The 27,291-nt window shown below is 57.5% G+C and overlaps 3 protein-coding genes across 7 annotated transcripts in view; 1 reads left to right on the top strand and 2 right to left on the bottom strand.

Annotated features, from left to right (window-relative positions):
* Positions 1–19,574, bottom strand: part of LOC126950190 (40S ribosomal protein S17) — a 176,642-nt gene extending 157,068 nt beyond the window's left edge. Inside the window, exon 1 of one of the 2 annotated variants that reach the window (XM_050783461.1) lies at positions 19,571–19,574. The gene's annotated coding sequence lies outside the window, so the exon portion shown is untranslated. Of the gene's footprint in view, positions 1–5,287; positions 5,293–19,570 lie in introns of those variants that run through there. The other variant, XM_050783467.1, reaches the window with a different exon arrangement.
* Positions 4,998–15,337, top strand: AEBP1 (AE binding protein 1). Of its 4 annotated transcripts, none has more exons than XM_050783365.1 (22): positions 4,998–5,581; positions 7,306–7,647; positions 8,196–8,267; positions 8,386–8,457; positions 8,566–8,694; positions 8,771–8,848; positions 9,657–9,734; positions 9,865–9,942; positions 10,046–10,099; positions 10,761–10,870; positions 10,953–11,092; positions 11,473–11,557; positions 11,661–11,805; positions 11,902–11,987; positions 12,253–12,376; positions 12,600–12,796; positions 12,887–13,066; positions 13,307–13,658; positions 13,740–13,879; positions 14,001–14,100; positions 14,341–14,843; positions 14,892–15,337. In XM_050783365.1, the coding sequence occupies exons 1-22, from the start codon at positions 5,329–5,331 to the stop codon at positions 15,036–15,038; spliced, it is 3,465 nt and encodes a 1,154-aa protein (XP_050639322.1). In that variant the 5' UTR covers positions 4,998–5,328; the 3' UTR covers positions 15,039–15,337. The 4 variants fall into 4 exon arrangements, with proteins under 4 accessions (XP_050639322.1, XP_050639321.1, XP_050639320.1 ...); XM_050783364.1 differs by having other exon boundaries at positions 7,306–7,458; positions 7,492–7,647; positions 14,341–15,337; XM_050783363.1 differs by having other exon boundaries at positions 14,341–15,337.
* On the bottom strand, positions 15,467–24,592 carry POLD2 (DNA polymerase delta 2, accessory subunit). Its single transcript, XM_050783407.1, has 11 exons — positions 24,544–24,592; positions 22,870–23,145; positions 18,727–18,848; positions 18,403–18,526; positions 17,914–18,028; positions 17,598–17,796; positions 17,211–17,291; positions 16,900–17,057; positions 16,551–16,678; positions 16,086–16,187; positions 15,467–15,725 (listed from the first exon to the last, which is right to left on the bottom strand). The coding sequence occupies exons 1-11, from the start codon at positions 24,590–24,592 to the stop codon at positions 15,565–15,567; spliced, it is 1,515 nt and encodes a 504-aa protein (XP_050639364.1). The 3' UTR covers positions 15,467–15,564.
* Between the last annotated feature and the right edge of the window lie 2,699 nt (positions 24,593–27,291).

Below are 27,291 nucleotides of genomic sequence, written 5' to 3' on the forward strand. Positions count from 1 at the left end.
CTGTTTCCTAAAACTACAGGAGGCCAGGAATGTTCACTCTAAGCGCTGCATTCTTTCCCAGTATTTTGTTTGCTCTTTATTTTCATTTTCAGTGTATTTTGATGTACAGAAGGTAAAAACTTTTATGCAACCAAAGTTCTCTGTCTTTCCTTGAGAGACTTCCCCATCAAGAATGTAAATACAGGCTGGGCGTGGTGGCTTCCGCCTGTAATCCCAGCACTTTGGGAAGCCAAGGCAGGTGGATCACGAGGTCAGGAGATCAAGACCATCCTGACTAACATGGTGAAACCCTGTCTCTACTAAAAATACAAAAACATTAGCTGGGCGTGGTGGCGGATGCCTGTAGCCCCAGCTTCTCGGGAGTCTGAGGCAGGAGAATGGCATGAACCCGGGAGGCGGAGCTTGCAGTGAGCCGAGATTGTGCCACTGCACTCCAGCCTGGGTGACAGAGCAAGACTCTGTCTCAAAAAAAAAAAAAAAAAAAAAAAAAAAGAATGTAAATACAGGCCAGGCACACAGGCCAGGCCTGGTGGTGCATGCCTGTAACCCTAGCACTTTGGGAGGCCGAGGCGGGCGGATCACTTGAGGTCAGGAGTTTGAGATCAGCCTGGCTAACATGGTGAAACCCCATCTCTACTAAAAATACAACAACAACAACAACAAAAATAGCCGGGCATGGTGGCATGTGCCTGTAATCCCAGCTACTTGGGAGGCTGAGGCAGGAGAATCACTTGAACTTGGGAGGCAGAGGTTGCAGTGAGCTGGGATCACACCACTGCACTCCAGCCTGGGTGACAGAGTGAGACTCCATATCAAAAACAAAAAAATAAATAAAACCTAAAAGAAACCTCACGATGTAAATAAAGACTTGATATTTTCTTTTTTTTTTTTTTTTTTTTTTTTTTTTTTTGAGACGGAGTCTCGCTCTGTCTCCCAGGCAGGAGTGCAGTGGCCGGATCTCAGCTCACTGCAAGCTCCGCCTCCCGGGTTCACGCCATTCTCCGGCCTCAGCCTCCCGAGTAGCTGGGACTACAGGCACCCACCACCTCGCCCGGCTAGTTTTTTGTATTTCTTAGTAGAGACGGGGTTTCACCATGTTAGCCAGGATGATCTCGATCTCCTGACCTCGTGATCCACCCGTCTCGGCCTCCCAAAGTGCTGGGATTACAGGCTTGAGCCACCGCGCCCGGCCCTAAGACTTGATATTTTCTTGCAGTCCTTCCCTGGTTCCTCTTCTAACATCTACCTCATTAATCTGGAGTTAATTTTGAGGGAGGTATGAGGTGGGGCCAAACATTATTTTTGCCACCAGACTCCATTTTGAACGACCGCTCCTTCCTTCTGACCTAACACTGGGCGGATTGCTGCACCAAGTTGTCACATGCCCTCTTCCCAGATCTTCGGGCTGCAGAATTACTCATCAGTGCTGGAAGCCTGCCCCTCCGCGCCTCGCTGTGGTGACCCCCACCCCAGCTGAGTCTCCCCACAGCTGGGCTTGCTGTCTGCCCTGTGGTGAGTGGAAGGAATTCGGCATGAACTCTGCTCACTCAGCAGCCAGGCCTGGGGAGCACCGGACTATGGAAAATCACATATGTTTTTCAAGTTGTTGAAAACCAAGGAAATTGTTCTGCCAGTTGTGAAGGTGGCTAGACACTGTCTGGGAGGCCTCAGGTCCCATGGCTCTGGGAGCCATCCCATCTTGTGGGCCCAAACAAGCTAACCCCACTGGTAATATCCAGGCACTTGGGCAGCAGAGAAGGGGGAGTTTCTAGGAGCCTTCCCCAAGAGGGAAGAACAAAAAGGAAGGAGCCTAGCCTGGTCCTTTCTCCTTTGGTCCCTGGAGGCAGATCCAGGACTCCAGGGGAGACATGGAGGGGCTGGCACCTGTGATCCCAGTAGCCTGCTGGCCAGAGCCCAGGCCTCCCAGACCTTCTATTGAGCCCCCTGCCCCAGATACACATGCTGGTGCTGGACAGCTGGGCTGTGGTGGAAGTTTACACAGAAAGGATTTGCTGGGCCATCTCCGTACACGCAGCTTCACTTCTTTCTGAAGCCCAACCCATGTCTGAGCTGCAGCCATGGGGGTTCTGGGAGCCATGGAGGCCATGGGGCAGGTTAGGAGGGTCTGCTCCCAGCCTCCCAGACCCTACCACTCCTGCCTGTCCCCAGGCCCTGATGACCTCCCATCCTTCTGTGTCCTGCAGATCCCCACAGTCAGAACTCAGGCGCACTGGGCCCTGCTGGCAGGTGAGTTTCCACCTCTGACCAGGCTGAGGCACCAGACAGCTCTGGAGGGTCAGGAGCTACAGCTTAGGTCCCAGTGGGAGGAGGCTGGCCTGTCCCCCTCCTCAGCTGCACTACCAGACCCCTGACCCAACCTCAACTTCTCTCTTGGGGTCTCAGCCTTCGTGGCAGGGTTGATGGCCTCAGAGCTACATAGGGCCTACCCACTGGGCCATGCTCCCTCTCTCCCTGTTCCCTGCAGGTCAGCTTCACCAGCTTCCACCCTCGGACAGTTCTGGCTCTCTTAACAACTCTCCTTCCCATTCCAGCAGCAGCAAGGGAGAGGAGACACCCTCCCCAGCGCAGGCCCCACCCTCCCCAGTCCAGTCCTGCTGCAGTGGCTGTCCCTTAGGGGAGGGAAATGCCAAAGCAGTCCCTGCAACATCCATGTGGGAAGCTGAAAGTGGATCACCAGAGTGTCTACCAGCCCCCCACTGTAGCCCAGGAGAACACTTGGATGCAGGTGCAGACCCTGCTGAGTGGCACGGGTAAGGGACCCTGAAAGTCGCTAGGTGCTCTCAGCTACAAGCCTCCCATCCCCCTGACTGGCTTCACTCTGGCAGCAGAGGGAGAAGTCCTTTCACCAGCCCTGTAGCAGAGCCTGGGCACAGGGCTAAAGCACTTCCTCGTACAGGTCTTCAAGTGGAGTGGGAGTCCCAGCCCCACCACCCAAGGAAAGGCACATCAGCCTGGCATGGAGGGCAGCTGCCTCCCATCCACCTGCCCAGACCCTTGGTGGCAGAGGGCCGCCAACCTCATGGCCCTCCTTGCAGCCCAGCTCTCCATGAGGGCTTTTGCACATGTTTTTATTGGTGACTCACTGTGACTGAAGAAAAGCCTCCTTCTATTCCTTTTTTGTTTTCTTATGGCTTCTATTTTCCCTGGCAGAGGATGTTGGGCCCAAATCCAATCCATGTGTGAGTTGTTCCCAGGGAAGTGACGTGCCATGCCACTTCACCCAGCCTTGGGCCGCTGGGCTTGACATGCTCAACTGGGGGCAATGGAGCAAATTCCCAGAACAAGTTTTGAGAAAGATGATTCAGAGGTTTGCAGAGGATGAGGAAAGGTGAGAGCTTGCAGATCCTTGCTGCCACCAGGACTGGCCTGGGGGCACGTGGCAGGTAGAGGCTGGCTCAGGTACACAGGGATGCCTGGGTGTTGGGGCTCAGGGGCTGCTCTGAGATCCCCAATGGGTAGAGATCAGGTTGATCTCTGAGGGCAAATGATGAGAGCTGAGAGGCAGCAGTGTGAGTGCTGAGAATGTGTGCTAGGCACAGCACATGCATGATCCTGTGTGAGCCACAAGGAGAACAGGGACACAGGTGGTTGGCGCTGAGGCTACCTGCCGAGATGTGACTGGGAGATAGAGCTGGAACCTGACACAGTCCCATTGCCTTTTCAAGGAGATGCAGTGAGAAAGCAAAGGCAGGGTCTTGGCAGGACCAGGTGTGAGAGGAGGCTAGGCCTCCCTGTGGTCCTGCTCCCAGGGGGCAGCACGTATCCTGGGCCCAGCAGCCTCCACCGTGGCCTCCCTGGCTGCTGCCTGCTTCAACTCACGTGGGGCTGCTCTGGGGACCCAGGTGCTTCCTGACCTGCTTTTCCTCTTTCCTTTTGACCCCAGGTCCAAACTCTGCCCTGTCAATCATCCCAGGGGCTCCTAGGCTTCCCTACCTGACTACTTCACTGGGGCCAAATCCCCACAGACAACGGTGGCTTAGGGCTGTCTGCCTCTGCACTTGGCCCATGGGCTGCCTGTGAGTCTTCTCTTGCTTCCTTTGAGGGGGAATGTTCTCGGAGCTCTGTCCTTAGCTGTGATGACCACTGCGGGGCAGCCAACGTTTGCCCTGGAGAAGCCTTACGGCAAAGCCCAGGCACCAAGGTGCGCATCCCTGATGGATCCTGGGATCGGCTGACACTCAATCCACCTGCCCTCTGGGTCCTCTGGGTCCTCTGGGTCCATGCGGCAGCTGGAGGTATTGTAGACACTTTTTAAAAAATGGGTTCTGGTAAGAAGGTGAGAAATGGCTATTTGTCCACATTGGGACTCAAAGGGGTGGGATGGCATGCCCTTACATGGGACTCCTACCCCCAGCGGGGCAGCTGGCCACTCTGAGGGCAGTTTTGCACCTGCCTCCCGGCTGGAAAGTGAGTTCCCACTGTGCTGTCCTTCCCTGGGGCCCAGCACAGGGCCTGGCCCCACACAGACCTGAAGAGGTTGGTAGGATGACTGAATGAATTGACGCTGGGGTGCAGCAGGGCCCATGGGCAGAGGCTCCAGAGCCTGGGAAGGATGGGGTGGCCTTTCTGTGGCTCTCCAAATTGAGAGAGGTCTCAGACGCCTGCCAGGTTTCCTAGTCACCCGCGGAGGGTTCAGCGCCCCGGTGGTCTTGGGGTCCCTCCTTAGGGGCGGTGCCTAGGGCAGAGGGAGGAGGGATGCCGGCCCCTTCACAACCGCACCCCAGGCCCTCCCCACCACCTTTCCTTCCTTCAGGCCCTCTGCCTTCCCAGTCGCCCCGCCCCCTGCCCCTCTGTCCTAGGCGCAAGTCTCCGGGCCTGGGACGCTCGCCGCCAGCGCCCGCCCGCCTGCCCCGCCCCTCGCCCCCCGCCCCCCGCCCCCCCGCAGCCCCTCTGTCCACTCTCGGCTCCTCCTTCTCTTCCTCCTTCTCCTCCCCGGGGGTGGGGAGCCGGCTCCGGAAGCCCCGGCGCCCCCGCCCCGGCCCCCGCCAGCGCTTTGGAGACGGGTATCCGCGCGCGAGTGCGCCACGCGGGGCCGGAGCGCCTATCGCCGCCAGGGCCTCGGAGCGCGCCGACCACCCCTGAGCCCCTCCGGCCTCAGAGCCCCCTAGCACTCCCTTTCCCGGGTCCCCTCGCCCACCCTAATCCACTCTCCCGCCCTTTCCCGGATTCCCTTGCTCACCCCATCGTCTCTCCCGCCCCTTCCTGGATTCCCTCACCAGTCTCGATCCCCTCTCCGCCCTTTCCCAGAGCCCCCAGAGCCCTTGACCCCCCACGCCCTCCCCGGAGCCCCCCGCGCGTGCCGCGACCATGGCGGCCGTGCGCGGGGCGCCCCTGCTCGGCTGCCTCTTGGCGTTGCTGGCCCTGTGCCCCGGAGGGCGCCCGCAGACGGTGCTGACTGACGACGAGATCGAGGAGTTCCTCGAGGGCTTCCTGTCAGAGCTAGGACCTGAGCCCCGGGAGGACGACATGGAGGCCCCGCCGCCTCCCGAGCCCACCCCGCGGGTCCGAAAAGCCCAGGCGGGGGGCAAGCCAGGGGCGCGGCCAGGGGCGGCCGCAGAAGGTAAGAACCCGGGGCAGGGCGGGGGCGTGGGGGGTTGGCATCTCAGGTGGGAACAGGGGGATTCGGCAGGGTCTGGCCACTCCCCAGTCGGCCCGGGGAGGAATGGCTGGCTTACTAATGCGCACGCGAGCCCAGATGCCTGGAGGGACCCTGTGCCAGGCCGAGGTCAGCGCTGGCCTGTAGGCACATCCAGCACCCGGGCAGCAGAGCCACTTTTGGGGGCCGGTGGCTCTAGGGTTGGTGCTGTGGTTGAACAGGTCGCTCATCCCCATTCCTCCAGTATGCGACAGGGACTAGGCTTGAGCCACAGGGGACTGTGCTGTGTCACCCCCTGCCATACTAATGGATCCACTCTGCCTGTTGGTGGCACAGCTTCAGGTCATCCCTCCCTCCTGCCTTTGCCTTCCTACTCCAGGAGGACTCACGTAGGTGAGAAGGTTGTTGAAGACCCCTTTTCCCACAGGGCTTCAGGTGGCGGTGAGCAGTGGGTGGTCCTGCATTAGTACGGGAATTAGATGAGGTGATGCATCACTGAAGCATTTAACCCATGGCCTCTTGCATAATCGGTTGTCAGTAAATCTTAGCTGTTTTCATCGTGGCCCTCTGGAAGGTGGCAGAGGGTCTTGTGATCCTTCTCTCCCAGGAGATTCCAAGGCACCATCCAACTTTCCTGATGTCAGCAGCCCCTCCTCTGCCACCCCAGCTCTAGATCTTTCCTGGCTGCTTCCCACACCCTGGGCTCCCTGTGCCCCTCCTGCCTCTGGCTCTCCTTCCAGGCTTGCTCTCCCGGCTCTGGGGAACCACTCTAGCAGCCCTGTGTCCCCTGGCTGTCTGCATTGGATAGCTTTCCTGTGTTTCTGCCAAACTTCCCTCATGCTCCCCACCTCTCATCAGGTTCTCAACAGCACTTGCAGCTCCTGCTTAGGGTCCTGATTCCCCATGGGAATCCTCACAACCAGTCCCGGCTCCCTCTCCCAGACTCTGAAATGAGTGAGCAGCCACAAGCTCCCTACCTGTCCTTTCTGTCCTGTGTGTGATCCCTGAACTGCCCAGGACTCCCTATCCTTCTAACCAATTCCAAATCCCTTACTTCTCGAAAGGGGACCACTTCCTCTTCTTTGGGCTTCAATACTCAGCCAAGTCCAGGTCCCTGCCCAGATGTCCCTGGGCTCTGAGCCCATGGAGTTCCCCCCTGCCTTCTCCTGCTGGGGGCAGCTTTGTGGTAGGGCCTCCAGCAGCACAGTAGGTGCTTTTCTCTGAAGCTTTTCTTGCCCTGTAGGAGACCCGGGGAAGGTCCTGGGTCCATGTCCCTTCCTTTGTATGGCAGTTGGCAGGGATGACCAGATGCTCCTCCAGGCCTGAATGGCTCAGTCACCTCTCTGCCCCTTCTGTGCCCAGCACAGAATAGTGGAGTGGATAGTAAGGAGCCCCTGTTGAGGTTTTGGCAGGTGGGGGGATGAGGGCCTCCCCCTGGGAACTGGGCACCCTATGCTCAGTCTTTAGAGAGATTGAGATTGGTGGTCACAGACCCAGACTTGCAGACAGAAAACCCGGGTCCGGATCCCAGTTTGCCACTTGGGCAAGTGACTTAACCTCTCAGTTTGTTGATCCGCACCGGGAACTGACAAGAGTCCCTGTGCCCAGGTTCTGGGCATCTAGAGAGGGGCCTCATGGGGGCACAGAGCTGGCTCTGTTCATTTGACACGAGTCTGCGTCTTGGACAGTGCCTCCGGAAAAGACCAAAGACAAAGGGAAGAAAGGCAAGAAAGACAAAGGCCCCAAGGTGCCCAAGGAGTCCCTGGAGGGGTCCCCCAAGCCGCCCAAGAAGGGGAAGGAGAAGCCACCCAAGGCCACCAAGAAGCCCAAGGAAAAGCCACCTAAGGCCACCAAGAAGCCCAAGGAGAAGCCACCCAAGGCCACCAAGAAGCCCAAGGAGAAGCCACCCAAGGCCACCAAGAAGCCCCCGTCAGGGAAGAGGCCCCCCACTCTGGCTCCCTCAGAAACCCTGGAGTGGCCACTGCCCCCACCCCCCAGCCCTGGCCCCGAGGAGCTACCCCAGGAGGGAGGTTTGTGCCCGGCTCCTCTGGGGTGATGGGACTCTGACTGCCTGCTCTGGTGGAGGCAGGGAGTGGGAGGCAGGTTTATGGAGCCCTGTTTCCTATAGACCTTCAGCTCCCCACTGATGGGACCTCACTTTTGCTGTAAATTTCACAATTTGATTGGTGGGCTCCCTCAGTGCTGTAGCCTCTTTTGGGTAGGGAGAGGGCTTGGCAGCCTTGTGGGTGGGACCTCTGTCCTCAGGTCCCTGCCCAGATGTCCCTGGGCTCTGAGCCCATGGAGTTCCCCCCTGCCTTCTCCTGCTGGGGGCGGCTTTGTGGTAGGGCCTCCAGCAGCACAGTAGGTTCCCCAAAAGGTGGGCCCAGCTTTCTGGCCCCATGAGATGCCAGCAGGTTGCTGAAGGCCAGAGGACCTCAGTCCTCTTTGGAGTGAGCTCGGCCTCAGTAGGGTGTCCACAGGCTGTGTGTGGGCTCTGTGGGTGGCTGGTGGCCTGAGGCTCCCAAAGTGGTCAGAGCAGGCCTCCCGTCCACCTGCTTCTGGAACTCCTGTGTTGCAGGGGGGCCCCTCCCAAATAACTGGCAGAATCCAGGAGAGGAGACCCGTGTGGAGGCACGGGAGCACCAGCCTGGTGAGTGGCCGTTGTCTGCCTGGCCTCAGGGCCAGCTGCCCTGGCTGGTCGGACTGAGGGCTTCCCCAGAGTGGGCCTGGGTGGGGTTGTCAGGCAGCTACCAGCGCTTTCCCCTCAGAGCCGGAGGAGGAGACTGAGCTACCCACACTGGACTACAATGACCAGATCGAGAGGGAGGACTATGAGGACTGTGAGTAGGACCCTGCCAGCCCCGCCTGGGTCGGACCCCTGGCCTGGGGGATGCGCGGATGGGCCCATCCCAGCCTTGGGCCCCACTCAGAGCTGGCCTCCCCCTCAGTTGAGTACATTCGGCGCCAGAAGCAGCCCAGGCCACCCCCAAGCAGAAGGAGGAGGCCCGAGCGGGTCTGGCCAGAGCCCCCTGAGAAGAAAGCCCCAGCCCCAGCGCCGGCCCCGGAGGAGAGGATTGGTAGGATGGGGGGCAGGAGAGGGGGTGCTCTGGCCACGGGTGCTCTGGCCCTCTCCTAACCTACCTGCCTCTCCAGAGCCGCCTGTGAAGCCTCTTCTGCCCCTGCTGCCCCCTGACTATGGTGATGGCTACGTGATCCCCAATTATGATGACAGTGAGTACCCAGCACCCCAGAGTCTGAGGGACATAGGCAGGTGGGGGTCGGGGGTGTGGTCAGGAGCCAGCTGGGGCGACTCACCCACCTTGCAACCCCACCTGTGCCTGTGGTTACCTCGCTGCCCCTGCTGTCCCTGGGTGCCCACCCCAGCCGCTGCCCAGTCTCCTCTGCCCTCAGGCTGGTCTTTCCTTGGCCACTTCCCTGGTTCCTGCTTGGCTGTGGCCCCCACTGGAGTGTCCCTAGGCACACACTCTGCCCTCTCACCCATGTGGGCTCCAGCCCTCCCAGTCCGGTGCTCTGGCTTCCTGCTGGCTCGTGGCCACCACCCCACTCTCTTCAGGGAGCTCGAGGGCTTTTACCTCCCCCTTGCTCATGCCCCTGCATCTCTGGAGCCCTCAGGTTCCCTTTTCTCCTGGGCGGCAGCCTGCGCATTGCCACTTCCCTGCCCCCAGTTCCCCATCAGTGCCTCCAATGTCCCCCCATCTCACCCTCCAGCCTGCAACCCCAGGCACAGGTGCCAGTTGTCCCTCCAGGCCTTTCCCATGCCCTGGACCTCGAGTCCTTTCACCAGGCCAGATGCTCCTGGGAGACCTGGCTGGTGACTTCAGCAGGGTCTTGCTCAGCTGCCCCCTGAGCTCGGGCTGCTCCTGACTCCTGCAGGACCCTCTCTCCCCACTCAGCTGTCCCCCATCTCCTGTCTTCCTCCCCTCTGGCGTGGTCCTGCCCTGCTGAGCTCCTGTGGACCCAGGAGCTGCGGCCCCGCAGCAGGGTCAGGGCGGCCTCAGCTGGCTCTCCCTCCCCGCAGTGGACTATTACTTTGGGCCTCCTCCACCCCAGAAGCCCGATGCTGAGCGCCAGACGGACGAAGAGAAGGAGGAGCTGAGTGAGTGGGACCAAGCACTTCCTGCACCAGGCCTGCCCTGAAGGCCACCTGGGGCCTGCCTGACCCATCCCACGTGGCCCCCAAAGCCCAGAGCCAGGCTGACTGGGCCCTCCTACCTTGTACCTTCCAGAGAAACCCAAAAAGGAGGATGGCAGGCCCAAGGAGGAGACCGACAAGTGGGCAGTGGAGAAGGGCAAGGACCATAAAGGTGTGTGACTGGGGCTCGGGGCCTGGGTCCCTGTGGGGCAACATCTGGACTCCTGATTGCCTCCCAGGCCCTTGGTGCCATGTCCTCCCTTCATTGTCCCTAGAGCCCCGAAAGGGCGAGGAGGTGGAGGAGGAGTGGACGCCTACAGAGAAAGTCAGTAAGTGGGGGGCCCAGGGGGGTAAGGGTGGGGGCCACAGGATGGGGGTGCTGGGACAAGTGACTGGCCCAAGGCCACAAACAGGACCCAGGCCCCTGAAACCCTTTCCTACTCTTAGATTCTTGGGACCCAGAACGGAGGGGCCCCGGGAGCCCAGGACAGCCTCACTTGGCTGCCCCAGCCCTGGACCCCAGGCTGGCCTACTTCAGGAGGGTGGCAGCTCCCCAGGGCCCCTAGCGGCTGGGCATGGTAGGGGGAGGACCTGAGGCCTTGGTGGGGAGTGAGGACCTCAGCTACCTTCACAGGTGTCCCTACAGGGCCATTGTGCAGACGGTCCCCATCTGTAGCTGCGCCCTGGGGGAGTTCTGTGATTTCACGTGTGTCCCCTGAGAGCTGGGCATGGTCAGCCCATTCTCCAGATGGGGCAGCTGAGGCCCAGGGAGGGGAAGCACAGGCTGGGATTGGAAGCAGCTCCTGGCCTAGCTTTGAGTCAATTCCAAGTGGGCTGGTGCAGGGCACCAGGGAGCCACCAGCCAACCAGAGCTGCCCTCTGACTGGTGTCCCCGATGTGCCGGGAGTGGGCTTTGGGCTCCTTGGTTTTGGGTTTGGTGGTGGGAAGGATGGAGCTAGTGAGCCACCAGTCTGGGGTACGCGTCCTCAGAGTGTCCCCCCATTGGGATGGAGTCACACCGTATCGAGGACAACCAGATCCGAGCCTCCTCCATGCTGCGCCACGGCCTGGGGGCACAGCGCGGCCGGCTCAACATGCAGGTGGGCATTGGGATGGGCCCATCTCCCAACTGGGATGATGGACTCCTCTGCCGATGCTCAGCCTCCCCTGCCCCCTGGACAGGCCGGTGCCACCGAGGACGACTACTATGATGGCGCATGGTGTGCCGAGGACGATGCCAGGACCCAGTGGATAGAGGTGGACACCAGGAGGACTACCCGGTTCACAGGCGTCATCACCCAGGGCCGAGACTCCAGCATCCAGTGCGTGGCCAGGCTCATGGGTAGTTGGCAGGGGGGAGTGGCTCCATAGGCATGGCTTTGTGTCCCATTAAGGAGATTCCAGTGGGCCCTTCTTTGGCCCAGCCAAAGAAGGCCAAAAAGATCAGTGAGGGGCTGACCCTGCCCATCCCCACTCCTCAGCCATGGTCAGTCAGCTCCTGTGTCCTGATGAGCACATGAGTTTAGGGACAGACCACCTGCCCATGGCTATGTGACAGGCACAGGACCCAGGCTCAACACCTGGGCTGTGCGCCACCGCCCTGCTAGCTCTTCAATTCCTGGGACTCAGAAGAGGGAGGCTCAGGCCACCTGAGGGCCTGGGAAGGGGAAGATCCTTGCTGTGACCACTGTCCACTCCACAGTGACGATTTTGTGACCACCTTCTTCGTGGGCTTCAGCAACGACAGCCAGACGTGGGTGATGTACACCAACGGCTATGAGGAAATGGTGGGCACCATGCCCAGGCTCCTGGCTCTGCTCCCATTGTCTGGGCGGGGGGCGGGCTCTCAGAGGGGTTGGCAGTACTGCTCTGAGGCCTGCTTCTCCCCAGACCTTTCATGGGAACGTGGACAAGGACACACCCGTGCTGAGTGAGCTCCCAGAGCCGGTGGTGGCTCGTTTCATCCGCATCTACCCACTCACCTGGAATGGCAGCCTGTGCATGCGCCTGGAGGTGCTGGGGTGCCCTGTGGCCCGTGAGTGTGGAGGGCTGGCAGGGGCTTGGAGGGGAGGTGGGGTGCTAGGGTGGGCCACCCGGCACCCGGCTAAAGACAACCCCGCCTCCCTTGCAGCTGTCTACAGCTACTATGCACAGAACGAGGTGGTGGCCACCGATGACCTGGATTTCCGGCACCACAGCTACAAGGACATGCGCCAGGTTGGGAACATCTATCCTGGGGCTGGGGGTGGGACCTGTCTGTCTGACAGGGGAGTGTGTGCCTGGTGTCACAGGGCCCAGTCCCTACTGGTTCCAGGGACGCTGGCTGTCCCTCACCTTAGTAAGGAGGCCAGTACCTGGGGGCTGCCTGAAGGGGTCATGCCTGTCCCTTGCCATAGAGCAAGCCCTGGAAGTGGATGGAAGGGGCATGGTCAGCAGGGGGCGGATTGCGTGATTGATTCCATGTCCTCCCCCTCTGCCCCAGCTCATGAAGGTGGTGAATGAGGAGTGCCCCACCATCACCCGCACTTACAGCCTGGGCAAAAGCTCGCGAGGCCTCAAGATCTATGCCATGGAGATCTCAGACAACCCTGGGGAGCATGAACTGGGTGAGAGTCTGTGGGGGCCAGCAGCTGGCCTGCGCTGCTGGTGAGCAGAGTTCACCGCTTCCCGCCTGTTCTGGAGCCCCTCTGGGGATTCAGGCTTGTCTTACAGGGCCCTAGGAGCCCCAGCTGTCCCCCAGACCCTCAGGTGTGAGGTGGGTCTGGGTCCTTCCGCAGCTGCCCTGGGCCTTGGGAGACTGAGTGCTCACTGAGGCTCCTGCCCTTGCAGGGGAGCCCGAGTTCCGCTACACTGCTGGGATCCATGGCAACGAGGTGCTGGGCCGAGAGCTGCTGCTGCTGCTCATGCAGTACCTGTGCCGCGAGTACCGCGATGGGAACCCGCGTGTGCGCAGCCTGGTGCAGGACACACGCATCCACTTGGTGCCCTCACTGAACCCTGATGGCTACGAGGTGGCAGCGCAGATGGTGGGTTGAGGGGTGAGGCTGGCCGGAGCCAGGCAGCCAGGGCTTGTGGGGGTGTGGGTGGCCCATGCCTACCCTGCTGGCTCTCGACAGGGCTCAGAGTTTGGGAACTGGGCGCTGGGATTGTGGACCGAGGAGGGCTTTGACATCTTTGAAGATTTCCCGGATCTCAACTCTGTGCTCTGGGGAGCTGAGGAGAGGAAATGGGTCCCCTACCGGGTCCCCAACAACAATTTGCCCATCCCTGAACGCTACCTTTCGCCAGATGCCACGGTGAGGCTGCAGCCTGGCTGAGAGGGCAGGAGGGAGCAGCTGGACCCTGGGGTCCTGGTGTTCTGGGCTTGGGGGTGGGGCTGACGGTGCCTGAGCTCCAGACGCTGAGGCTCTGGGGGTTGGGGGACAGGGGAGTGTGCGTGCGAGCACTGGTGTGAAGCTTCATGGAGGGTGATGGACTAGGTTGGGGATGGTGGCTAGAGGCTGCAGCCCTGGCTTCACATGTGCTGGCCACTCTAGGTATCCACAGAGGTCCGGGCCATCATTGCCTGGATGGAAAAGAACCCCTTCGTGCTGGGAGCAAATCTGAACGGCGGTGAGCGGCTAGTATCCTACCCCTACGACATGACCCGCACGCCTACCCAGGAGCAGCTGCTGGCCGCAGCCATGGCAGCCGCCCGCGGAGAGGATGAGGATGAGGTCTCTGAGGCCCAGGAGACCCCAGACCACGCCATCTTCCGCTGGCTCGCCATCTCCTTCGCCTCCGCCCACCTCACCTTGACCGAGCCCTATCGCGGAGGCTGCCAAGCCCAGGACTACACCGGCGGCATGGGCATCGTCAACGGGGCCAAGTGGAACCCCCGGTCCGGGAGTGAGTCAGCCTGGAAGGGGCTGTGGGCGGGGCCTAATCCGGAGAGGGGCTGACTTTGGGTCTGTGTCTGTCCCCGGCCAGCTATCAATGACTTCAGTTATCTGCATACCAACTGCCTGGAGCTCTCCTTCTACCTGGGCTGTGACAAGTTCCCTCATGAGAGTGAGCTGCCCCGCGAGTGGGAGAACAACAAGGAGGCGCTGCTCACCTTCATGGAGCAGGTGGGGTGGCCAGGGCAATGCCTGGGGAGAGGAGGCTGCAGAGATTCCTGGACGGGCGGGAGGGAGCAGCGGACCACATTGGACCTTCCTCAGGACCAACAGCCCTCACCTGCTTCCCCAGGTGCACCGCGGCATTAAGGGGGTGGTGACGGACGAGCAAGGCATCCCCATTGCCAACGCCACCATCTCTGTGAGTGGCATTAATCACGGCGTGAAGACAGGTACCTAGTGTGCACCTCTTTACCCCACCTTCCTGAGGGAGGACCCTGCCAGAGAGGATGGGGGCTTGGGGAACTCAGCGAGCAGGCAGAGTCTGGGGAGCCTGGGGGCGGAACCAGGGAGGCGGAGCCTAGGGGCAGGACTGGGGAGGGCGGGGCCTAGGGGCAGGATTGAGTGGGAGGGTGGGGGCCTGGGAGGGGCGCTCTGGGGCAGCCGGATCGTCCTCCCTCCTCCCTCCGCAGCCAGTGGTGGTGATTACTGGCGAATCTTGAACCCGGGTGAGTACCGCGTGACAGCCCACGCGGAGGGCTACACCCCGAGTGCCAAGACCTGTAATGTTGACTATGACATCGGGGCCACTCAGTGCAACTTCATCCTGGCTCGCTCCAACTGGAAGCGCATCCGGGAGATCATGGCCATGAACGGGAATCGGCCTATCCCACACATAGACCCATCGCGCCCTATGACCCCCCAGCAGCGACGCCTGCAGCAGCGGCGCCTACAGCACCGTCTGCGGCTTCGGGCACAGATGCGGCTGCGGCGCCTCAACGCCACCACCACCCTAGGCCCCCACACTGTGCCTTCCACGCTGCCCCCTGCCCCTGCCACCACCCTGAGCACTACCATAGAGCCCTGGGGCCTTGTACCCCCAACCACCGCTGGCTGGGAGGAGTCGGAGACTGAGACCTACACAGAGGTGGTGACAGAGTTTGGGACCGAGGTGGAGCCCGAGTTTGGGACCAAGGTGGAGCCCGAGTTTGAGACCCAGTTGGAGACTGAGTTTGAGACCCAGCTGGAGCCTGAGTTTGAGACCCAGCTGGAGCCTGAGTTTGAGGAAGAGGAAGAGGAGGAGGAGGAGGAGGAAGAGGAGATAGCCACTGGCCAGGCATTCCCCTTCACAACAGTTGAGACCTACACAGTGAACTTTGGGGACTTCTGAGATCAGGGTCCTACCAAGGCCCCAGCCCAGCTCAAGCTACAGCAGTAGTACTTCCCAAGCCTGCTGACCACAGTCACATCACCCATCAGCACACGGAAGGCCCCTGGTGTGGACACTGAAAGGAAGGGCTGGTCCTGCCCCTCTGAGGGGGTGCAAACATGACCGGGACCTAAGAGCCAGAGGCTGTGTGGAGGCTCCTGCTCCACCTGCCAGTCTCGTAAGAGATGGGGTTGCTGCAGTGTTGTAGTAGTGGCAGAGGGAGGGAGCCGAGGTCACTCCAATAAAACAAGCTCATGGCACAGACTGCTCACATTCTGAGGGGTCAGGGATGGGGAGGAGGAGGGAGACCGGCTGGTGGGTGCAGGGGCTATGGTCACTGTGGCTACCCCTGCAGGAGTCCTGTACCCAGACTGCCCAGGGCTCAAGGCTCGCATCAGCAAGTGCTCAGGCTTTATTTACAATGCCAACACTGCAGGGAATGAACAGCCTCCATCTGGGCCTCTCTGGTCAAAACCACCTTTTTGAGTCAGGGGCCCAGCCCCAGGCCTCCCAGGTCATCGTCCTCTGCCCCGAAGCCCGAGAAGCTGATGGGCTGGCAGGCCAGGCTGCGCAGGTTCACAAGGCAGGCGGTCTGCGTGGCACTGAAGTCAGGGACAGTCACCAACAACACTGTCTGGTCCTCAGGACCTGCAAAGAAGTCACATAGGACTCACTGTAGGTTCCAAGTAAGTCCTGCCTCAAAGAGAAGCTGCCAGAAATAAACAGGAGTCCCCGTTGGCACACAGTGGGGCAGTGACAATAGGAGACCAGAGATTAGCCTTGAGAAGCACACAGGCTGGGAGCTGTTCTAGCCCCTGCCCAGCTGGCCAGGCAGCTTGGCTCCCACAGTGAAATAATGGCTGCACAGCAGACCTCAGCCGTCCATCCCACAAGAGCTGGGGGGACTCCACAATGCAGGTTTTCTTCTCTGTCCCCAGGTGAGAACCTTGTTCCCAGGTGAGAGTGAATCAGCAAATCAGGCCTGGGCCCCCAGAAGACAAAAATTACCTTGGATGATTTTGGAGCCAAAGCTGGGGGTGTTGCCACAAAAGTAGACATGCGGGCACTCTAGGAAGATGAATGGGTCGGTTTTGTAGAAGGGGTAACAACCTGGAGGAGAACAGGCAGCTCTGAGGAGGGTTCCAGCTTCAGCACTAGCACTCTGCACAGGATGTGGGGCTGCAGCCCCTCCTCCCACTGCAGGCCAGTAGGACACCCCCAGTGTGACAACAGGAGCACCTCCAGATACTGTCACAAGACCTTGGCCCTGCTGTTGCTGCGTGTCGGGGTGGGGAGCCATTGGCCTTAGAATTAAGATTCCAGAGTAGCTTCCAGAGCAGGTGCCAAGCCTCTGAACTCCTCAGCTCTCAGCAATGCTGGCAAGTGCAAACCCACAGGGGGACCCTGTGCACTTCAGGGTCCTGCCAGGCCTCCTGGCCCTCTGCTCCCACCCCGTATGGCTGAGCCTGTTACCTAGAGTGTCAGGTGCTGTGGGGCTGATGTGACGGACCCGCAGGGTCCACTCCAGAATCTCCAAGTGATCCTCCATGCTGCTGTATCGGAAAATGTCACTCACGTTCTGTCCTGATGTCCCCAAGAATCTGCAAGGCAAAGCTCAGCTGACCCTTGGCTACGGGTGCCACCCATAGTGGTCAGCCCAGAGCTCATCTGGCGCTCTTGTGGGGATGCCCCAGAGAGAAGGAACAGACACCAGGTGGGCCTCCGCAGCCCTGCCACCTTCCTGGACCCTCCCTCCCCTCCCCTCTTTGTGCCTCCTGAGGCAAAAGGCTGGGTCAGACTGAAGTGTGGCTGTGCCAGCTACCTGACTCCATCAATGGTGGCCTGGTAGGGGTTGGTGACCAGCTGGAGCGTGGAGTAGGCAGTGGCCAGCGGGAACATGCAGGGGTGGAGGGGCTGCTGGGGGAGTGTGTAGTTGGTGGGATCAAACTCGCCTGGCATCACATCCACGGGCACTGAGGCCTGGAAGGCACAGGGCAGGGAGAGCTCAACCCCAAAGGAGCCCCCTACCCCAACTCCAGCCACTCCCCCTGCCCTCCTGCCTGCCTTCTCTTGCCCAGTGGCAGCTTTGAAGACTGCAATCCTCATCACCCCTCCAGCGTCCAGCTCACTTACACTCAGCTGCAGGAGGATCTCATCCAGCATCTTCACAGCCTCCACGCTGGCTGCCTGGGTTTTCTTGGTGAGGTACTTGGCCTGGAATAGAAGCCCAGGAAGCCATCAGGCCCAGGCGAGTCCCAGGCTCAGAGGAGAGCAGAGCCCCACCAGCTGGAAGATGCAGATGTTGTCCCATAGACCCTCACTCCCTTCTAGCCTCCCACCACCCTCAGCGAGGGCCTGGGCACAAGAAGCCCCAGTGCAGGAGGCCCCAGTGTCACTGCAGGGTGCTTCCCACCGACCTGCAAGACCCCACAGGGTACCCAACTTGCCATGGGGAAGGAGAGTCTTACAGGTTTGCAGCCTCCTGGGCTGGGGCTGAATGCAGCCAGGCGGGCTCCATACCTTATTGATAGAATCTCTGCTCTGGGTGCTGTGGCTGAGGAGGTTACCGGCGAGGATAACCCGGGAGACATGAGCGGCACTGCACTGCTCCCCTTCGTCCCCAAGCTGCCCTGTCACCACATCCACCAGCAGCTGGGTGCCCAGCAGGCTCTCACCTCCACCTCCACCCAGGCCCAGGCCGGACACGAGCAGCACGAACCTATGGGAGAAAGTGGGGTCCTCCAGGGTGCCAAGAAGGGAGGCAGCCCCTCCTAGGTGCGACTCAAAGATTCCACTGACCATGAGCTGGTTCCAGCCCCCGAGAACTGCTGCTCACCTATCTGTGTCAAGTGGGGGTGCAGGCTTCTGGGGAGCAAGGTCAGCAAAGCAATGGTCCTCCACCAGAAACTTCCCATCATCTCTCACGGAGCCAAACACAGCCAGGACAGTCCCTGGGGAACAGCGGCATCAGGCCTGATCAGGGAGCCCCAGGTGCCACCACTCCTCCAGTCACCCCAACAGGCAAAACCAGCCACTCCTCCATAACCACATTGGTAAATTCTCACCTAAGACTCCTGGAGGCATGCCTGCTTCCTGGGGTCACTGCCTTTGGATGGAGGTGGGGAGACCCATCTCCCAGCCAGGTCTCACCCAATCTGATGGCCTCTGACCACCTGCAGCCTCACCTACCTCCTCAAGAACACACGTGTGCCCAGGCCACACCCCCCTTCACATCCCCCCAGGCTCCCCACTCACACCCATCCCTAACACACCACTGCTGGGCTCTTCACCTGCATCACCCTCACCCCCTCATTGGGCTCCCTACCTGTAACCAGCTTTGACACATCAATGGTGCCTTTTAGTTTGATACGCTGCAGTTCATCTTCTAAGACCAGTTCATCATCTGGGTGTATGTATTTGCTCCGAGGAGGCTGGGGGAGCAGGTTGTGCTGGAATGCAGAGACAGGAGGTATAATCTTGAGGCCAGAGCCCATCAAGGCTCTGGTGTTAGTGAGCTGGCACCCCAGCCCCCACCCCTCTGGAGCCCATCATCTCTGAACCTGCTTCCCCACACCCCCGCCCCCAGGGAGGTGTTCTAGGGGGAGGCCAGGTCTGCTTGGCGGCCCCGCCGTGTAGTGCCCTGCCTCACCTCCTCGCTGATCTCTCGCAGGATGGAGGGCTGCAGCGGCATGGCCTTGAACAGAGTGCCCACCACACAGCACTTCTCCTCAGGCTGCAGCTCACACAGCTTCTTCACCCCCACTCCACTGCCTAGGACACGAGGGGTACAGACTCAGAGATGAAGTAGCCCCACCCTGAGAGAGGCCATGGAGGCTCTGCCCAGCACTCCACGAGAGGCCAATCCCAGGGCCCTGGCCCTCGCCAGGAGAGAACATCGAGTGCAAGGACCCCTTGGACTTCAAGGTGACAGTAAAAGGTGAGTCAGCCACAGAAGACCAGGGACTCTGGGTGTGGTTGGGCCCTGGATGCCAAGTGTCCTCATGAGGAACAGAGAAACAGACACACAGACAAGAGGGAGTGTGAAGACGGGCAGAGTGGAGTGACGCGGCCACAAGCCCAGGAACGCCAGGGAAGAGGCCAGGAAGGACCCTCCCCTCGGCCTTCAGAAGGAGCCAATTCTGCTGACATCTGGATTTCAACTTCTGGCCTTCAGAACTACCAGAGAGTAAATGTCTGTGTTTTTTGTTTTGAGACAGAGTCTTGCTGTCACCCAGGCCGGAGTGCAGTGGCACAATCTCAGCTCACTGCAAGCTCTGCCTCCGGGGTGAATTCCATTCTCCTGCCTCAGCCTCCCGAGTAGCTGGGACTACAGGCGTGTGCCACCACACCTGGCTAATTTTTTTTTTTTTTTTTGGTATTTTTAGTAGAGACAGGGTTTCACCGTGTTAGCCAGTATGGTCTCAATCTCCTAACCTTGTGATCCGCCCGCCTCAGCCTCCCAAAGTGCTGGGATTACAGTGGTGAGCCACCACGCCCCGCCATGTCTGTTGTTTTAAGTCAACCAGTTTGTGGTGCTTTGTTACAGTGCCTACAGGAAACTAATACAAAGTACTGCTTCACTTATACCTAAATTACAACACTGATTCTTTTTTTTTTTTTTTTTTTTTTTGAGACGGAGTCTCGCTGTGTCTCCCAGGCTGGAGTGCAGTGGCGTGATCTCGGCTCACTGCAAGCTCCGCCTCCCGGGTTCATGCCATTCTCCCGCCTCAGCCTCCCAAGTAGCTGAGACTACAGGCGCCCGCCACCACGCCCGGCTAGTTTTTTGTATTTTTAGTAGAGACGGGGTTTCACCATGTTAGCCAGGATAGTCTCGATCTCCTGACCTCGTGATCCACCCGCCTCGGCCTCCCAAAGTGCTGGGATTACAGGCTTGAGCCACCGCGCCCGGCCACAACACTGATTCTTAAAAAGAAGCATGCCAAGTCTCAACACGGCCCTGCCCTACAAATAACTGCCATTTTCTTCAAGACTTTAGATTCTTCCATCCCACTCTCCACCCCTACCATATGCTTCACCCTCTGAGAGCAGAGATACTCAAAATGCAGACCTCAGATCCCCTCCACCCATTCCATTCCCGTGGAGTCAGGTGGCCTTGTTTACCCAGGGCACCTGGGCACCGTCTTCCCCAGCCTCTTCTCAGGATCCTGAAGAGGCTGTGAACAAGAACACATGGGAGGGGCTCGGCACTCTCAAGAAGAAAGGTATGGAGAGTCAGTGTGGGCAGGAGGGAGGAATACAGGTCTCCACACAGCACAGATCCAGGCCTGAAGAAAACACTGAGGAGGTGATAGGGTAACGCAGATGCCAGACCAGCCCCTTAGCCTAGCTGACTCCAGCACAGCCCGAGCCCCTGCTGCCTGGGAAGAAATGGGAACATTCCTCAAATCTACACCTTAGTGAGCAGACAGAGGTGAGCAACTCAAAACAAGACAAGAAGGATGCCAGCTGCAAACAGCAATGCAACAGACTCCACATCCTCACCTATCCCACTCTTACTCTCTCCAGGTGGCCTAAGCACTGTACATGTAACTCAGCCAACCCTGAAAACATGCCAGGAGTAGATATCATCACCCTACTGATGCACAGAGCAACGTGTCCAAGGGCACACAACTGGGATCCAAGTGTGTGCCCCTGAGCACTGGGCAGAATGTCATCCCTGTAACTGATAGCAGGATAGCAGGATACTCAGGCAATATGCTGGCACCAAGATCGAAACTGGACAGAAAGGCCAACACTTGCCCCCACTGAGCCCACTGGGTCTAGGCCGGAGAGCGACAACAGGCCATAAACAAGTAACTCGCCACAGTGACAAGTGCTGTGAACAAATGGTGAACTGAGGTAGAAAACAGAGGCCCTCATTGGTCAAGGTGGCCCCTCAAAGAATGTAATACTTCAGCTGACAGTGGGGCTTAGATGGGGTCATGGGAAGACGAGGGAAAAAGTGTGCCAAATGAAGGGAAAAGCCTACGGCAGGAAGGGCTGGGCAGGTTTGGGGAACAGGTGAGTGGAGAGACCAATTTGGAGAGACAGGCTGAGCTTCAGTGAGGACATGCAGAAGCCACATGTAGGTATTTAGGGTGAGGGCCAGCATCAACCACCAGGCCTGTGAGTGCGTGCTACTGCTGCCCCGCCGCTAGCAACACATTCATCGTGGCAGCTGTTTGGTTTCCTGACCAGTCTGTGGGCACAGTGAAATTGCTGTCGTCCATCACTGGGGAGCTTTTTTGGCAGCTCCAATAACTGGGAGAGAAATGTGCAACCAGAGGAGGTGCTGCCAGAAAGAATCTAGAAGGTGGCATTGACATTGGGCCCAAGTAGTAACTGAGCTCTAAAAAGAGCCAAGGAAGGTGTCCCGAGGGCTGAAAGGAAAGTGAGGAAAAGCTACCAGAGCCGCAGGAGGGAGCCCCCGATTATGTGGGAGAGGAGAGGTGAACAGCACTTTTGTCTCAGGTAAACAAAACAGAAAACATCCTGATACGGTTTGGCTCTGTGTCCCCACCCACATCTTATCTGGAATTATAATCCACACGGTGTTGACGGAGGGACCTGGTGGGAGGTGACTGGATCGTGGGGGTTCATTTCCCCCATGCTGTTCTTGTGATGGTGAGTGAGATCAAACCATCATGTGATCTGATGGTTTAAAAAGGGTTGGCAGTTCCCCTAGCTCGCTCTCTCCTGCCATCATGTAAAGGTGCCTTGCTTTCCCTTCACCTTCTGCCATGATTGTTGAGTTTCCTGAGGCCTCCCCAGCCATGTGGAATTGTGAGTCAATTAAACCTCTTTTCTTTATAAATTACCCTATCTCAGGTAGTTCTTTATAGCAATGTGAAAACAGACTAATACATATCCCTAACGAATTTGATGTTCTAGCTAGATTTCTGGGCCCAGTGTTCTCCTGGCTGCCTATAATAAGAGTTGATTTTGGCTTGGTGTGGGATGAGATGGGCTTCTCAAAGCTCCTCAGGGGATTCCAATGTGCAACTAGGGCTAAGATCCATTTCACCTGGTGCCAAGGACAATAAAAACAAGTAAGACCTGGTCTCACCTACAAAATCCTCAGTTTAAAAAGATAATAGGAGATGGATTTGAAAACTACCTGGAAAGCCACTCGTATGTAAGTGGTAGGAATGGGGGAATGCGGCAGCACCCAAAACTCAAAGGGGAAGATGGGGGTCCCTACATCACCACCAAGGATAATCCAACTGCAGGAGAGATCACCGAGGAAGAAATGGGGGCAAAGAACAAGGGTTGTGTTGGCCAGGCCACTTTATTAGGAAAGACAGAGAGCCCAAGGGACAGGAAAATTCATGGCCAGCAAATATAGGGGCCAGGAGGAGAGGCAAACAGACATGAGTGAACAGATGGGGTCCCCTCGAGACCAGAGAGTGCATCCTCACCAGTCTTGGCTCCTGGTGCCTGGCGCCAGGCTTGCCACACTGAGGGGCTCTCTGGCTATAGCACAGGCAAATACTTGAGTAATCTGCACTGAAGATAGGAAAACCATTTTCCTCTGCCAGTGAAATAATCACCGTCACCGCCAGAACTAAGTCCTTATCTCCAACCAGCCTCTGAACTAAAACTAACTTCAAACCCACAAATTACTTAATTTAATCCTTGTTACTATCTTAAGAAGAAACTGAGGGAAAAAGAGGTTAATTTTCCCAAGGTAACAGGAGGTGGGATCAATTAGAGAAATGTTCCCGTTCTCTTGCAGAACATTTCTAAGTTCTGGGCTGGTGTGGGGGAAGCACCTTCCCAAACTCTCACTTACCCCAGTGCTGCTGGGCCCGGTTCTCCAGGAAGGGTCTCATTTGGATGAGGCGGGTGGCATAAATGTGGGCATACTGCCGGCTAAAGCTGCGCTCTCCTAGCCGGAAGGGTTGCGAGGAGTTGGTGTAGGTCGCCACTGGCACCCGGGCAAAGGTGGCATTGTTGGCTGATGGTGGGGACAGCAGAGTGTGGGTCCTCTGGGCAGCCTGCTCAGAAAACATGGCCACACTCCTGGCTTGCTTGGTCCACACAGCTTCGCCCAGGCCAAGGAGGGTCACTGTGAAAACACAAAGGCATTCCTGCTGCCCCTGCCCATCCCCAAAGCAGCAGCTCTCCTGCAGTCTCACTGCACCCAAAGGATACTGGGAAAAGAAGGGAACAGCTGTAGTTGACACCAGACATTGTGTCCACTTGGAAATTTATCGTGTCTGGATACCGATGTCTCACCCTGTAGCAGTCATCCAAAAAGAGAAAAGGAAAGCTAGGAGTGTTTGTCTCATCTGGAGTTCTCCCCGAATCCCAGACTCAAGTGTCCTGTTCCATCTGGACAACTAACAGGGTCTCAATCAAGTTCAGCGTGCCCCAAATGGAATGCCTGATCTGCCTCCGTCCAGCTCTCCAGCACCTGCCTCATCTCCAGACATGAGGCCTGCCTTATTAAATAAGCCTCCTGTGAAATAATAAGTCTATTACTAAATAATTAAATGAACTAAACCAAAACCAGAACATAAATCAGTCACTGCTCTGCTCGAAACTCTCCAAAGTGTCCTCATTTCATTGAATAAGGCCCCAAGTCCTTACAACTGCCTATGAGATCTGCGCCACTGGTCCTCTCCCCTCCTGGTTCCCACTCCTCCACCTTGGGTCCCTCCCCAGAGCAGGAGGGCTCTGAACTCTTGCTTGCCCCTCTCCCATATACCTATAGGGCTCACTTGCCCATTTCCTTCAAGTTCTTACATCTTTACTCAAATGTTACCTTGTGCCCTGCCCATCTGATTTACAACTGCAACCCTTCCCAGTACTTCAATTGTTATTGTTGTTTACAGCACTTACCTTCTAACAAACTATATTTTAAACGTATTGTCTGCCTGCTGCAATTAAACCATAAGCTCCAGGAGGGCTGAGATTTTTGTGTCTTATGCCACTACCCACCTGGGGCTACGAAGTACAGATGTGGTGAGTCCAACTGTGATGTTTGGGTTGGACACACAACGGATTTCCAAGAATAGTACAAAGAATATCCCAATACTTTCTTCAAATACAACTGAAATAACAGTTTGGATATATTTATGGATTTATTCCAACTGATTTCTGTTTCGTTTTACTTTTTTCGTACACCTACTAGAAAGTTAAAAAATTCTGTAGCGGCTTGCAATCTGTCTCCACGGGACAGCACTGGCCTGGGACACAGGCTCCGCACACGTGTCTAACGAGTGACTAGTTAAGAGTTTTCGGCTGGAACCTGTTTGATGGCGGCAGCAGCCAGGCCGCGCTGCTTGGGATGGGGCCGAGGGCGCCCTGGGGGCTGCTCCAGTCACGGCGGGTGTCCCCGGCTCGGATCCACGCGGCAGCTGCGGAACGTCTGCCAAGACACTAGCCCACCGCCCCAGGAGCCCGGTCTGGCGGCCTGGAACCGCCACCCACAGCTGACCCCGTTTCCCTGGACCCTACTCACCGCGCGGCGCGCCGCATCCCGCCAATCTCCGCGCGCCTGCCCCGCCCATCGCCGCAACTCGCCAATCCCCGGGCGACTTCCCCGCCCATCGCCTCAAGTCACCAATCGCTGCCCTCCTCGCCCCGTCCGTCACCAGGCGCCGCATCCCGCCGACCACCTTTCACCCAGTCCCTGGACCTACAGAGAACGCGGAGCCCCACCCTCGGTTTCCTGGGCAACGCAGTGCTGGGGCTCGCGGGGGTGCGCCGCGGGTCTTGGGTTGGCGGCCGCGCGTGCAAGGGTTGGGCTGGCGGGAGGTGTAGTCCTCCAGTGGGCTGACCGCATCACCCCGCCAGGCCCTACCCAAACCTCTCAGTGGCCGTCACCCCGCCAGGCCTCCCTGTGGTCGCCCGCCTGTCTCCTTGGTGAAGCCCCCGGCGTCCCGGTTTTCCCCGCAGAGCTGCCCACTTGTAGCAATGGCGTCACGCGAGGAGGATCCCAACAGAAAGAAGGCCGAAGGCCCACAAACGGGGCCGGGGAGAAGTAACCCTTCCTGAAGGGATGGCGCGGGGTGTCGGGGTTCCTCCGGTCCTGCCAGCGTCTGCGCCCGGGAAGTGCATTGGCGGTTTCGGGGTCCTCCCCAGCCTGCCCACAGCTGCACACCAGCTTCCAGCCCAACACTCTCCAATCTCCAGTGTTCTCGTTGTCCCCGTTATTCGTACTCGTTTTTACCACCACATCTTTCTGAGTGCTGTCTGCCACTTTGGGAATACTTTTTTTTTTTTTCCATCTCCACTAATTTATAGAATTCCTCGCCCCATCAAGAGACGCTTCCCCACTAAGCTTCCCAGGCTCCCCTCGCCGCGCGCTGATTCTCCCAGGCGTCCTCTAGAGCTACTGTTCTGCTCCTTTCCTGGGCCTGTTATCCTAAGTCCAGGTCTTGTCTGCACAACAAGTGGATATTAACACTTGTTAATTATCACTTAATATTTTAATTTTTTGTTTTTGTTTGTTTGAGGCAGCGTCTTGCTCTGTGGCCCAGGCTGGAGTGCAGTGGTGTGATCTCGGCTCACTGCAGCCTCGAACTCTCAGGCTCCAGTGATTCTCCAGCCTCAGCCCCCGAGTAGCTGGGACCACAGGCGCGCACCACCACTCCTGGCTACTTTAAGTTTTTTTGTGTGTGTGCTTGTGTGTGTAGAGACAGGTCTCTCAACGGTGCCCAGGCTAGTGTGGAACTCCTGGGCTCAAGTAATCCTCCCACCTCAGCCTCCCAAAGTGCTGGGATTACAGGCATGAGCCACCACGCCTGGCCTTATATTTTAATTTAAAATGTGATATTTTAATTATTAAAGTAATGACACATTAATTCACCTGCTCCTCAAATAATCCTTTGGGTCGGACACAGTGGCTCACGCCTGTGTCCCAGCACTTTGGGAGGCTGAGGTGGGAGGGTCGCTTAAGCCCAGGAAGTTGAGGTTGCAGTGACCTAAGATTGCACCACTGCACTCCAGCCTGAGCGACAGAGCCAGATGCTGTCTCAAAGCAAACAAGCAAACAAAAACCTTTGAAGCATGAACTATTATTTTTCTCCCACTTTACACTTGAAGAAATTGAGGCAGAGTGGGCAAGAGAGATCAGTAGCTAGTGAGTAATAGCTGGGATTCACACAAAGACAGCAGGACTATTGCTGGTAAGGTTGGGCTGTTCTGACCCTTGACCTGAAACATTGTACATGTATTGGGCAAACAAATAATTTTACTTCTTCCTTTCCAATTCAGATGCTTTTTATTTCTTTTTCTTACCTGATTACTCTGGCTAGAACTTCCAATACTATGTTGAATAGAAGCGGTGAAAGTGGGCATTTTGTCTTATTCCTGGTCTTAAAGGAGAAGCTTTCAGGCTTTCAGCATTGAATATGTTGTTAGCTGTGAGTTTTGGGATTTGGCGTATGGATTTTATTATTGGAGGTAGTTTCCTTCTATTCTTAGTCTGTTGAGCTTTTTCTTCTTTCAAAAGAGTGTTGAATTTTGTCAAATACTTTTTTGACATCAATTGTGATGACCATGTGGGTTTTTTTTCTGTTAATGTGGTCTGTTACATTTATTGATTATTATGTTGAACCATTCTGGTATTTCAGGAACAAATTCCACTTGGAATGGCCATAGATGAGATCTTTATTCCTTTATTCAGCTTTTTTTTTTTTTTTTTTTTTTGAGACAGGGTCTCAGTCTGTCATCCAGGCTGGAGTGCAGTGGCACAATCTCGGCTCACTGCAACCTCCGCCTCCTGGGTTCAAGTGATTCTCTTGCCTCAGCCTCCCAAGTAGCTGGGATTACAGGCATGTGCCACCACATCTAGCTAATTTTTGTATTTTTCGTAGAGACGGGGTGTCACCATGTCAGCCAGGCTGGTCTCCAACTCCTCAGGTGATCCGCCCACCTCAGCCTCTCAAAGTGCTGAGATTACACGTGTGAGCCACCACGCCTGGCCTCTTTATTCAGCTTTGAGTCACTGTCTAGTATCCTTTCATTTCATCCTGAAAGGCTTTCTTTGGCTTTCTTTGCAGGGCAGATCTAGTGATAATGAACTCCCTAAGCTTGTGTTTATCTGGGAATGTGTTCATTTTCCACTTTCTTTAAAAGAACAGTTACGTCAGATATAGGATTCTCAGCTGACAGATTTATTTTTTTCTTTTAGCACTTTGAATATATCAATCTACTGCCTTTTGGCCTCTGAGGTTTCTGATGAGATATCTGATGATCCTTTTCT

Source organism: Macaca thibetana, chromosome 3, assembly GCF_024542745.1.
Source record: "Macaca thibetana thibetana isolate TM-01 chromosome 3, ASM2454274v1, whole genome shotgun sequence".
NCBI classification, from domain to species: domain Eukaryota; kingdom Metazoa; phylum Chordata; class Mammalia; order Primates; family Cercopithecidae; genus Macaca; species Macaca thibetana.

Coding starts and splice junctions, on each gene's coding strand:
- AEBP1 (XM_050783363.1), top strand. CDS start 5,329: ATGGCGGCCGTGCGCGGGGCGCCCCTGCTCGGCTGCCTCTTGGCGTTG. Junction 8,458..8,565: donor GAGGGAGGACTATGAGGACT/GTGAGTAGGACC, acceptor CCTCCCCCTCAG/TTGAGTACATTCGGCGCCAG. Junction 12,377..12,599: donor CCCTGGGGAGCATGAACTGG/GTGAGAGTCTGT, acceptor CTGCCCTTGCAG/GGGAGCCCGAGTTCCGCTAC.
- POLD2 (XM_050783407.1), bottom strand. CDS start 24,592: ATGGGCGGGGCAGGCGCGCGGAGATTGGCGGGATGCGGCGCGCCGCGC. Junction 18,849..22,869: donor CCGGGCCCAGCAGCACTGGG/GTAAGTGAGAGT, acceptor CTCGTGTCCTAG/GCAGTGGAGTGGGGGTGAAG. Junction 16,188..16,550: donor CACAGCACCTGACACTCTAG/GTAACAGGCTCA, acceptor GTTCTCCTCCAG/GTTGTTACCCCTTCTACAAA.